A 13597-nucleotide genomic window follows, 5' to 3' on the forward strand; every position below is an offset into this window, starting at 1 on the left:
TCTCTTTAACTTTTTAATCCCTCCATTGGATTTAGTTTTCAGTGTATGCTCTTATACCTCCTGTTTATAATGTTCTTTGTATTTGTGTGTGCCCTGTAATGCCTGGTCTCTGCTGGACCGTTCTCTCTGTGAGGATGATACTCATATGTACTGTGAAGAGTAATGGCATATCAAGAATGCCCAGGAAAAAGCAAAGGACATGGATAGGGATAAGATGAACATTTTACTGGTGTTTTGAGAAACGTGTAGGAATTCTGCCAGAAAAGAGAATGTTGCTGATTGTATATTTTTAGGGATGTATCTTAATTTCAGCCCATGACTTATTCCCTTAGGTGTGGAACTGAGATGTGCAGAATTCCTAGAGAACATCCTTGGTTTCTTAGTTTCTTGCTTCCTTTGCCTCCAGGGATTTGGAGGATACATTGAACTACAAAATAAGATATCTTACCCCTAATTCCATAGCGTTAGGCTAAAAATCATGTGTTGTCAAACAGTGTTTGAAAATTCAGAAGGTGGCTGGGGAGTGGTGGCACACGCCTTTAATCCCAGCACTTGGGAGGCAGAGGTAGGCAGATCTCGGTGAGTTCGAGGCCAGCTAGTTTCACATAGTGAGTCCAGGATAGCCAGGACTATACAGGGAAACCATGTCTCCAAAAAAAAAAAAAAAAAAAAAAAAAAAAAAAGAAAGAAAGAAAGAAAGAAAGAAAGAAAGAAAGAAAGAAAATTCAGAAGGTGACCATAGTTTAACCTGGTCACCCTTTGGTTGAGCACTAGTTAAAGTAGTTACATACTTATGAAAAATGTACTCATGTTTAGGTGCTACCTCATGCTTGGGAGTAAGTGTGTTCATACAGTGATTGGCATGCAGAGACTGTTGCAGGCATCTCAGTCTTCCCCCGTGTTCACTTTGGGTACAATTATGAAGAGACTAACTTATACACTTTTTTTTAAAGCTCCAGAAAGTAGCTCTACTTTGTCTAAATTAAAATTTATATCTGATTGAGCAGCTGACAATTACAGGTTCAAGGCCAGCCTAGGCTGCAAATCAGTCTTTCATTCTTAGAGTGTAAAATCTTAGTCTTTCTTTAATTTTCCTGAAGGTCGAAAGAATTCTGTTACTGGGAATTTGTTTAAATTAGGGATCTTTTTGAGTTCTATACCATCTCAGTTGGTTAATGTGTTTATTCTGAGTTTACAACAATCCCTCTTCATCTTTTGAGGAAAAATCTGAGTCCTTTCTCTTGTGGAAGATTTTCTCATTCTAGATTTTACTGGTTCTGTCTGGTGTTGCTTAGAGTTTTTCCGTTCCTAAGCTTGCCTGTAAAGCAGCAGGTGTGATAGGCCTGGAGACCTGAGTAGCTTCAGATTGTCTCCTAGGCAAGGGTCTTTCACAGGGCACTCTCTGTGTTTCCTTTCATTCATGATAGGATGAGGATTAATTTCACTTTAGGTGTTCTTTCGCTGTGTTGGAGCCTGTCAAAAGCACTAAAATGAATTTTCTATGCAAATAAAATTTCTGCGCATCTCTGTCTGAATTTGGCAGGGAAATGGAATGAATAGAATATATGTGCAGCCGGTTGCAGAGGCTCCCGCCTGTGATCCTAACATTCTACCAGGCAGAGGCAGGTGGATCTCTGTGAGTTCAAGTTCGAAGCCAGCCTGGTCTACAAAGCGAGTCCAGGACAGCCAAGTCTATACAGAGAAATTGTGTCTCAGCGCGCGCATATGCATTTTGAAAAGATTTACTAGGCTGGATTGCATGATAGGGATTGCATAGTCCGACGGTGGTTGTCTTTATGCTGGACAGGCTTGGAAATCTGTGACTGACTGCTCAGCCCACACAGCTGGGTGGTTTAGTCGTTTCAGTCCAGTGCAGAAGTCCTGGAAGCTCTTGGAGGGTCTCGTTACTAGGTCTAGTGTGGAAGGCTGAAGAAGCTGGAGTCTGAGGTCAGGCAACAGCAGCAGCAATGCTGTGCACACTTGCTCAGGGAGAAGCGAAGGTAGGCAGGCGGCACTGTCCTTCCCGTGGGTCTCTATATCAGAGCTACTAGAAGGTACTGTTAACTCTGCAGGTGAGTCTCACCCCTTCAGCTAATCTATGGTAGAAACATCCTGCTGGCAGTGCATCTGTCTCTTCAGTGATTAACAGTAAAGATTAACCATCACACCATCCTTACAGAATATTTCCTATTTAGGTATTTATTAATGGTAATGAATAGACCAAACTTTGTGGGGTAACATATATGAGATCAAATCTACAGTGCTATGTGCATTAGTGAATTCACATCCCAGTAACCATCCATTGGTGTTAAAGTCACTCAAATTACTCTTCCTTTCTACACTTGGCACTTTGTGGCCTTGACCTTACTGCTCATTTAATCTAATTTAGGGAACTTTGTTCTAGCAGGCCCGATACAGACCATAATATTAAACTGTTGGAAGTTGTGATTTGATAAGCACCAGTGCTTAAAAAGTCTGAATGTACTTAATCAGGTAGCTAAAAAGGTATTAATAGGCTTGGCCATTATACCACCGGTGGCACCAGCTTCTTCTCCTGGCCTGTAGCATATTAAGGCCTTCTGCACATTCCGTAGTTAGCTTGCATACCTAAACACTGATAATATTTGGAAGGAAATATGTTTATTGTTTGGGCAGGAGAGCTTTGGATTCCACTTTCTATGCTAGTGTTCTCGCTGCCCTCGTAATTAAAAATTTAGCAAGTAATACCCTTTGACTTTACACTAAGACGATGGATGTTGCTGTATCACAGATCCCCTGAGCCTAACTTTTGCAAGCTTGCTTCCATTTGACTAAAAACTAAGTTGTAGTAGCACAGAAAAGGTCTAGCTGACATAATAGTGGGGCTTTGTATTGAACGTCATGTGTTCTTTTAGAACCACGCAGAACCTGGAGTGAAATGTACAGGTTTAAGGACGGTTCCCTTTTTATTTAATCGCCATAATCAAGCCTTTGAGTCAGCGTATGTTACATATGACAGCCGGGAGCCCTGGGCAAAGAGGATGTGAGGGGAAGTAACTGAATAATACAAATTTAAAAGCAAACCGACAAAGCATTTAAACTATAATGTGGAGTCTGAATGTGAAAGCAGGTTTCAGACATGACATGACGGCTTATGCTTGTTTCATTAGCATTGTTGTTCAGTTAATTGCCCCTAGACTAAGTAGCAAAAGTTTTCCTAAAATTTAGGCAATTTGTAACCTTCTGAAAAGCTATTTGCAACACTAAATAAAGAAGGTGAGTAGGTGGCATCTGAGAGGTTAAGGTAATGGATATGAAAGGAGTTTTCAAAGGGGCAGGTTTGACTGTTTCCCTGCAGAACTTACCACCGTGCCTGCAGTGTTCATGCTCCTGAGGTAACAGTAGCCTCTGCCATCTCCCTGCCTTCACGCTTGTTTCCACCCCCCACACCTCCCCAGCCCGCCCCCCCCCCCCACGGCAGCATGCCTCCCAGGACACTTCATTCCTTTGTCATGAACGCAGTCTGCACCAACCCTGAAGTCAGATGTGACTCCAAATCATCATTGATGGTTTATGGACAGTATTTTAGTTTTTAGAATCTTGATCTAGCCTTGGGATATGAGTAAAATCTATCACCCCATAAATATGGATATTAACACATATGGCACTACTGTGTACATGCATTATTACATTTGCTCCTGCTTCCCAGGTTTTATCCAGCTATAGATTGCTTTGCAACCTCTTAACTTTGACTTACTAGTCTTCCAAAAAAATATCTTATATAATTTTGAAATTTTTTGAAATGCACCATGCCAATTCAGTAACTTTGCCATAACTTTAAAAAAAAAATACAGAAACGAACCCAGGGAATCGCAGATATTTCCAAGCTCTGTGCCAGCCATTCTTAATTCCTCACTAAAGCTCAGAAACAGTATCTATTAGAATATCTCACAAATTATATCATTAGATGATGTAGCCAAAATGAGCTTTTTCAAATTACTGGCAATTGCACGTCAAAAAGATGTATCATGTAACATGCATCAAAGGCAGCATGGTTACCGAAATGAGGCAGAGTCACAGTGCTTGTTATTTCAGAGATATAAGCAAATGTAGAAGAAAGTTTCTTTCATTTTTTCTTTTCTTTTCTTTTCTTTCTTTCTTTCCTTCTCTCCTTCTTTGTTTGTTTGTTTGTTTGTTTGTTTTTGTTTTTGAGACAGGATTCTCTGTGTACCCTTGGCTGTCCTGGAACTCACTGTGTAGACCAGGCTAGTCTTAAACTCTACAGAGACCTGCCTGCCTCTGCCTCCCTGAGTTCTGGCATTTCAAGCATGTACCACTATGCCTGGCTAAGAAAGTTTCTTCAACATTCAGAAAGAAAGTAGTTTATATACTAGTGAAATGACAGGGCTCACAAAGATATGCAGGGTTAGAAAATTTATGTGAGACATCAGAATCATTTCATTCTAAGACAACAGTTCAAGATGACTGGCACCATTTGTTCTGCAGTTATTTGTACAGTTAGAACTCTATAAATACTACTGTAGGAAAAAGTGTATTCAGATTCTAACATTTTTTCCCCTTCTAGTTGGCAGACCCTGAAGCCCTTTGTAGTGATCATGTGTATGGAGTTTGAGCTCCTCGTTAGAAGCTGTTGGAAAATAACATGAATCGTGCTTATTTAAGACGGAAAGTGAGGCACGGAGAAGTAAAAGGCTAGCATTATCTCCCCAGTCTGCTTCTGCAGGAAGGAGATGTTTTAGCTTTGCCTCTGACATACATGATGGAATCTTTATTATGTATTATTTAGCAAGTGGAAAATGACCATGATATATGTTGTACTTTAGTTACCAATTTCCTTACAGCTATTCTAAAAGTGTTTGTGAGTATGGGAGTGTGTTTTATGGCAAAGGCCACTATCACAAATGGGAAAAGCAGTTGTCTGGCATGGGTGTTCTGCTGTTCTTTTAGTAAGTAGGGCAAACATGGGTACTTGATCTTGATACTATTGCAGAATCTAATTGGAATTTGCAGTCCTTTTGATACATTAATGACTCAAAGTAGCCGCCACTAAGCACAGGTCCACAAAAACAGTTCATTTTTTCATTTTTTTTTTTTTTTTTGGTTTTTCGAGACACGGTCTCTCTGTGTAGCCTTAGCTGTCCTGGACTCACTTTGTAGACCAGGCTGGCCTCGAACTCACAGTGATCCACCTGCCTCTGCCTCCCGAGTGCTGGGACTAAAGGTGTGCGCCACCACGCCTGGCTGAGTTTTTCATTCTTGATGTACTACGTTTATTAACAATGTCAAGACTAAATTAATTTTTCATTTTACTTATTTTGTGTAGGAATCATAATTTGCTACATGTAATTAATAAATATATGTCCTTGCTATTAAACTTATTTATAAATGTTATTCTTTATTTCCCTCCTCAGATTCTGTCAAGTTTTAAGAACCAATGCACCTTATAGCCCATGGAAGAAAAAACACAAATCAAGACATTTTTGGGTTCCAAGCTGCCAAAGTATGGAACGAAGTCTGTGAGAAGTACACTGCAACCAACGCCAAATGGGGCTACTGTGACTTTATTAGGGACTTCCAAGAGTAGTAACGTCAAGAATTACATCAAAAATAATGGCTCTGATTGTTCATTGTCCCATTCATTTAATTGGAGAAAAACAAATAAATACCAACTTGGTTCACAAAATACAGCAGAACTTAATAATACTCAGAGTACACATGACAGACTAGTTGGTCCTGAACAGCATGCTCCTGCTCCAGGAACGCTTGGTAGGGATGGGATAGAGGGAGGTTTGAAAAGTGCATCCTTCTTCACATCCAAGTTAGCAAGACCATCAGCCATGTTTGTGTCATCTGCAGAGGAGGTAAATCAGAAATCTTTTTCTGGACCTTCTAATTTGGGTAAATTCAAAGGCACATTACTAGGAAGGACTTCATATTCTTCGGTCACTGCAAAGTCGCATTTGAATACGTTTTATGGGAACCGGCCGCCTGGTAACATGCAGAAGCCAAGAGTGAGCTCCTGCGCCAGCAGAAGCAGTTCCGGAGAAAGCTTAGCACAGTCCCCAGACAATACTAAAGCTATCACTTGTGAAAAAATGGTAAGGTCACAAAGTTTTTCACATTCCATTCAGAATTCCTTCCTTCCACCTTCATCTATAACCCGATCACATTCCTTCAACAGAGCTGTTGACCTTACAAAGCCTTATCAGAACCAACAGCTACCCGCTCGAGTGCCTCTCCGGTCAGGTATGCTAGCGAGAAGTTCCCGGCAGGCGGAAGTACTCAATGGGAACGAACACTTGGGGTTTGGTTTTAATAGGCCTTATGCTTCCGGTGGAAAGAAACTGGCTTTATCAAATGGCCCAGGTGTGTCTTCCTCATTGGGCTATAGGATGGTTCATCCCTCTCTACTGAAATCTAGCCGACCTCCATTTTCTGGGACGATGACAGTTGATAGTAATAAAAACCCACCTGCTGACATGTGTGTAGAGGAGGAAGGCGTCATTTCAGCCACGGACAGCTCTACTGGTAAGGACCAAGAACTAATTGAAAATGAAAGTTACCGAACAGACAATGATCAGACTATGAAGCAGGATTCTAAAATTAGGTACCTGAGTGATGATGTGGATGATATTTCTTTGTCCTCTTTGTCATCGTCTGATAAGAATGATCTAAGTGAAGATTTCAGTGATGACTTTATAGACTTAGAGGACTCCAACAGAACCAGAATAACTCCAGAGGAAATTACTCTCAAAGAAGAAAAGCACGACAATGGACCATCAAAGGATATATTTGATTCTCCTAAAGAAAACGAACAGATCTTCAGTAAACCTGATGAATGGATAGATATAAGTGTCTCTGGTAAATATCCTTCATTTGTGTGCATCCCCTAGCGATTATGTTAGAGCTAACGTTTAGTCTGTCTTCCGATAGAATCCCGGATGCTGTTTGACTGAGAGGACTCAGTCTAGCTGAGTGGGGCAGGGCATCAGCCTGTGGCTTGGTTCCGTCCTGTTTGCATCCTGTCTGGGACAGTCAGTCCAGCTCTGCGTGCCTTGCCTCTTTGGGCCTGTCATATACAAGCCAGTTCCTTCATAACTCGGGTCGTGCTTCCCAGATGGTTTTCCCCACTCTGCCTGGCAGTGGCATGGCATTAAAGGACACCATTCACTGTCCCTATCATTGCAGTCCGCTAAGAGTAAAGCTATGTCAAGCATCATCAGATAACATAAGCATGCTTAGTTGAATGTTTTCGATCCTAGGTAAGATGTTTGTTAGCAGTCCTTACGGTGGCGCTCACTGAAGCGTTGTTTGCTTACGCTGCTGAGGAGAGGGAGTGCCTACTAAACATATCTTCTTAGACGTGGCTATATTGGTAGTCAGTACAGGATGAATGTTATTTGTTCAGATACCCTGAGGAAGAACACAGAAGGGAGTGCACAAAGGCCTGCCTAGTCAGGGGTCTCACAGAGTGATGTGCTAACCTCTTGCTTGTCTGAGGCCTTATACAATGGAGGATGTTCGGAACCAGTTATCTTTAAGGACACATTGGTGAGGTTAAGTAGCCTGTGGAGAGGAAGTTTCCCGAGCAGTGCCTAAACTTCAGTATTGGGACACAGTAAAGGAACGTGAGGATGTAAGCAAGTCATAAAGTGAGTTTTGTTTACTACAAAATGCCTCAGCAGCTTATTTTTAAAACTTTGCCTCCTTTTTAAAATATTTAGGATTTAGGAAAATGCTACTGTTATGGGTTTTTTAACCAAATTCTGTTATAATATATTGGATTATTAGAGCTTATGTTTTAGAAATGAGAAATGACTGTGTTTTATAAATTCATGTTTTTTTCTTTATTTTAAAATCATTTGAAGACAGGAGTGAATGTACAAAGCATACCTCCGGAAATAACTTGATTTCACCAGATACGGATTACAGAGCTGGGTCTTCATTTGAACTCTCTCCGTCCGACAGCTCAGATGGGACATACATGTGGGATGAAGAGGGCCTGGAGCCCATTGGCAGCGTCCATCCTGTTGGCAGCTATGAGTCCTCTGAAATGAACAGCATAGTATGTATGGATTTGTGTGCCTGCTCTACTGCATTAAACAGAAACGCAATGATGCTGATAAATACCTTAAACCTAGAAATCAACTTTCTTGTTTGAGAAATAGGAACCCAGACCTGTCTATAAAATGTTTAACTAAAACATCCAGAGTATATGACGTCTGACTTACACACACACACACACACACACACACACACACACACACACACACACGCAACTTCTTATACATAAAGGCATTTATGTATATTTATGTACATTGGTCAGGTTAAGAACATGACTTTGAAGACATTTTTAGTTGCCATATTGAGAAGTTTCCTCTTGGTGAAGGGATGTCAGGGATGGTGCTTGACATCCATCTGTGTTGCACAGATAGGGTGGAAAATTGATGAGTAAGTTGCTCCATGACCAGGAATAAGCTGTTGACAAATCCTTGGTTTGGCTGTGCTGATGTATCATTTTATTACCAGTTCAGTGTGGCTTAATACAGCGGAAGGTTTGGCTTTTATTCTTAACAAAGCCTCTCGTCGGTCTGGGCAGCTCTCTGGGAGAGTTGTCTGTAGTGGCCTAAGCTGCTTTGGCTTTGGGCTTGACCTTGTCCTTGTAGTCTTGTTGCCAAGATAGAAGACAGCATTGATAGTCATACTCTTGCAATATTTAATTTGGCCTGCAGGTGGCACTAGGTGCTTTCACTCATAACCTGATAATCAGTTTGTCTTTGGTCCCATATGATACTAAAGGGATAGGAAATGTAATTTTCCTATGCCTGGAAAGGGAACTAGATGTGCTACCAGGCATTAGTGCATGTCTCTTTATAAAACATTACAAGTAAAATGTCTCAGTGTTATTATTTAGGTTATAATATAGAAATCCTCATACATCAAATTGGTTTGTAGATCCATGACATTCTAATGGGATTTCAGGCAGCATAACTCTATACTCATATGCCTGTGATACGGAGAAAACAGATACTGTTATTAGGGGCTTTTAAGTTTCACAGATATAGGGAGAGATGTTTGTATATGCAATTTACGGAGTATTTTCATCTGATTAGATCAAGGTTACAGTTTATTTATTTTTAAGGTTACAGTTTAATACATCATTGTACTCTTTATTAATACGTCTTTTACATGTATAATTGAAGTGCTTATCATCATTTTGTCCAGTAGATGGCAGCAGGAACCCATTTAAGACTTGATGTTGTTAGAAGTTCTCTATTGTAGCTGGCAAAAGGCCCCCTCCACAGAGTTTAGAGTGTACATGGACGACCATGTTAAAATCCATGAGTGTGTCCCTTGACTAATATGCTTGAGTATAACAAATGGGAAGCAACAAGTCACCACACTGTACTTTAGAACAGTGTAGTGGCTCCTGGGTTTTTCTTTGCTTCTTTTTGAGTCAGGCCTGTCTGTCCTGGAACTCTGTGTACACCAGGCTGACTTTAGACTCAGGCTCGCTTGCCGCTGCCTCCCAGGTACTGAGATTAAAGGTGTACACCACCATGCACTTCGATATTACTCTTTCCTGATCCAAGGGGAAGACACAGCCTGAGGACTCGTGGGAATATTGACAAAAACGTGTTAAGATGCTCTTTGGTAGTGGACTTACTGCCACTACCAACTTTGATTAAAGTTCATATTTTTGGTTTTGGGTATTTTCAGCTTTGGTTTTGGGTATCTTCAGGACACTCACTTGACTGGTGGTCTTCTCTGAGCTGCTGTGTTTGTGCTGGTGCATTTTGTCTTCCCTCTCTGCCCATGTATCAGATACTTTGCTGGTTTTATTTGCATTTTTCCCTTTCTTTTACAGTAAACACATTTGATTTGTAGCACATAATTGAAGAATAATTTTGCTTTTTTCTTTTAACCAAGGAGTTCAGTCCATTTGCAGGTGCATTTTTTGATGCACTTCACTCTGACATCTTATATTTTTATGTAAATTGACTTATTTTCTCTATTTTTCCATTTTCCTTTCATTTGCTAAAATAACTCCTGTTAATATATGTAACTTAACTCCAAATGAACCTTAGCATGCTCTCTCTTTTCTTGGGCTTTATAGCAGTATTAGTTCCAGCCTGGCATAATATAAGGTAATTTCTCTAGATTGTACACCAGTTGTCAGTACTGAGATAAGTTGGGTGATCCTAGCCACCCTTCCTGCTGTGGATTTAGCCCAGGGTCTTGTGCGTACTGTGGAGCACTCCAGCGCCGGGCTACACAGGGCTTTTTAACATTTCCTATCCCCTTAGTACTTATGTGGGACCACAGACAAACTCAGAAGCTGTTTCCTTCGGCTGATAAGTGCTTTTAGAGCAAGACTTTGTTTTTGAAGGAAGAGAGTGTTAAAGACACTTGGCTCAAGTTCTTCTCTTATCAAGGATAGACAGAACTCTCAGACTGACAGTTTTAAACAGCTATTAGCTAGAACCTCAGCTGTGTGCATATGTGCTCAGCCTATAAGCAGCACTGCTCCATGGCTTGTGTCTTGGTTCCTGCCTCCAGGTACCTGCCTTAAGTTCCTGTCCTGACCTCAGAGAAGGGATAAAACCTGACCTGAGAGGAGTAAGAAGAAACAAACCGCTTCCTCCTCAAGTTGCTTTTGGCCATGGTATTTATATCAGGCACTAGAAACCCTAAGACTCATGTGTTAAATATGTATCTTAGGTACCAAATATGTACCAATGTATGTATACGTGTATATTTTCCACCCTGGATTGCTTTCTAAATTTCTAAACAATATTTTATGATGATGAATTTAGCTAGAGATTATTTTGTTTTGTTTTTTTTTAAATATTTTATTTGTTTGCATTTCAAGACAGAGTTTCTCTGTGTAGCCTTGGCTGTCCTGGATTCTCTTTGTAGACCATGCTGGCCTTGAACTCACAGAGATCAGCCTGCCTCTGCCTCCTCGAATGCTGGAATTACAGGTGTGTGTCACTGCGCCTGGCTTTATCTAGACTTTTTAAACATTTTTCAAATTCTTCTCTCATGTGTTTTATCTCAACCACAGTATCCCCTCCCTCCTCTCCTGCCAGTCTCTTTCCTTTCCTTCCCCCCCTCCCCCCATCGATCCACTCCTCCCCCTGTTTTCCTTTAGAAAAGGGCAGGCCTCCCAGGGATACCAACCAAGCATGACATATCAAGTTGCTATAACTAGGCACCTCCCTCTTATTAAGGCTGGAGGAGGCAACCCAGTAGGAGGAAAGGGTCCCCAAAGCAGGTAAGAGTCAGAGGCAGCACCTGTTCCCCTGTTAGGAGTCCCTCAAGAAGACCAAGCTACACAACCATAGCATATACGCAGAATGTCTAGGTCAGTCCCATGCTGGTTTTCTGCCAGATTGTGAAGAGTGTCTCTTCATCTACTTTGTGCCTCCAATACTGACTTGTGACACTTTTCACTTAGAATCTGTCACCGTTCTGCTGTGTTGAACTGCGGTAGTCTTTCCTCCCATTTTCAGCACATTATCCCTGTGTAGTATTATACTGCTTTATAGTAATCTTGCCCCCTACACTGAAGACATAAGCATATACGGATCAGATTGCATTTCATATATATATATATTTTTTAACCAGAGGAGAACCTGTTGAGTCTTTGAAATGACATTAGGAATCTAGGTTAGTTAGTAATCTAGAGACATGCTGTTGATCTGAATTATGAATTTTATTTTTGTTAAATTCTTATTTTTTTTTTTTGACTTGTGTTCCCCTTTGCCCCAGATTTTTGTTTGTTTTGTTTTGTTTTTACTATCACACATGACAGCAGGAATTGCACATGTGGAGGTCAGAGGACAACTTATAGGAGTCAGTTCTCTCCTTTTTCCATCACATGAGCCCTTCAGAATAAATTCAGGTCCTCAGAGTTGGTGGCCAGCTCCTTTACCTGCTGAGTTATGTTACCATCCCCACCTATTTGTGTCTTTTTTTTTGGAGACAGGGTTTCCCTGTGTAGCCTTGGTTGTCCTTTGTAGACAGGCTGGCCTTGAATTCACAGCGATCCACTTCCCTTTGCCTCCTTGAGTTTGGGATGAAGGGTATGTGGCATCATGCCCAGCTCCCACTTTTGTCTTTTTCTTTCACTGTGACTTTATAGCTTCCTTTCCTTTTCTATTGAAGCTAATATGGGATATGGCTTTCCCTATTCTTTGATAGTAATAGTCTTAAGGTATTAACATAATACCAATAACACGGTGTCAATAGTTTCTATAAAATGATGTAGAATGTAGTTCGGGTATTAAGGAGCACGGCCAGGTGTGGTGCAGGACTGCAGTGTCTGCGTGAGCAGGCGGGAGGTTTATGAGTTTGAGACCAGCCTGGGTTGCATGTGGCAAAAGCCCCTGTCAGAACATAACCACGAACAAATAAACAAACAACGAGGCAAAGCAGATGCCTTCCCCTTGAGGCAACTGAGAGTAATTTCCTTACCTGATGTTCCCTGTCCCTCTGATGCCTTAGTGTATGTTTATTAGGAATCACTTGTTCTCCCATGTCCATGGAATAAACATGCACATCATGAAATTAACATGGTCTTTGCATCTCACTCCAGTTTCTCCGCTTGACCAATAACATATGTATGCTATAGTAACTAATACATCAGCACCGCCCATTGGTTTGAGTTAGTATGAACTTGAATCTTGTCTGTTTCTTGGCCAGTGAATGCTCCATGTATTTGGCTTTTGTGTTCCACTCTTATGTTATTCTTTCATATGAACTCCTTGCATATGGTGGGTTAGTCGATATTCTATGTTCACTCTAGCCCCAGGATTAGCTACATCTATAGGAGCCCTGGTTCTTTTTCAGCATAAATGAAACCACAAAGCCAAGTTTCAGGCACTTGGTATGTTAATTCCTGTTGCAGACTTGTTCCCAGACAGGAAGTCTCAATATCTCCCCCCCCTCCATATATATTTGGTTCTACTATATCTATATTAAAAATCATTAATTTATACTAAACCTTTAATTCTAAACAGTTTTAGTTTTCCCTGTCTATATTTTAGTACTCATCTCTGGTGAGGATAGATCTGATTTCTGTTATCCCTAAAATAAATACTTATTTCAGTCTGACTCCATATAGTCAAGTACTCATCTTTGCTACCATCTTCTCTTCTGTGTTGAGGTCTTTCTCATCCTATGTCTACCATGGGCCATCCCATGTGTGAATGACCTCTTCGTGCTGTGTGGCATCTGGCTGTTCTCATATTAAGGTGTTCTCCCTGTGCCTTACTTCCCAGCACCAGGCTAAGTCCTGGCTTCCCATGTTTATGGAAGTCTTCATCACTCCTTACAGTCTCAAGCCTGATAGGGCAAGCCAGCTAGTGTGACTGCTCTTTTAAACTGTATGGGTTCTAACCTCATGTGCTGTCTGTCTGTCTGTCTGTCTGTCTGTCTGTATGCCGTCCTTATTTTGCTCTCCCTTGCTGTCATTTTCCCTATGTTTGCACATGCGAAGGAATACTGTGGAGATACTCTAGGACAGCTTAGTAAACTACACATGCACCCCACCATCCTCACGTGTGTCTGCCGTGAATTCAAAACAAGTGAC

General features: G+C 41.1%; 1 protein-coding gene across 3 annotated transcripts in view; it reads left to right on the forward strand.

The window, feature by feature from the left end:
* The window catches only part of CCSER2 (coiled-coil serine rich protein 2), a 108992-nt gene that overhangs the window by 22529 nt on the left and 72866 nt on the right, over positions 1-13597 (forward strand). For all 3 annotated transcript variants that reach the window (XM_084796801.1, XM_084796802.1, XM_084796800.1), the window contains exons 2-3: positions 5412-6861; positions 7869-8065. In XM_084796801.1, the coding sequence (XP_084652927.1) occupies positions 5451-6861; positions 7869-8065 (1608 nt within the window). In that variant the 5' untranslated portion in view covers positions 5412-5450. The remainder of the gene's footprint in view (positions 1-5411; positions 6862-7868; positions 8066-13597) is intronic.

This window comes from Acomys minous (genome assembly GCF_964271855.1).
Source record: "Acomys minous genome assembly, chromosome: 9".
NCBI lineage: Eukaryota > Metazoa > Chordata > Mammalia > Rodentia > Muridae > Acomys > Acomys minous.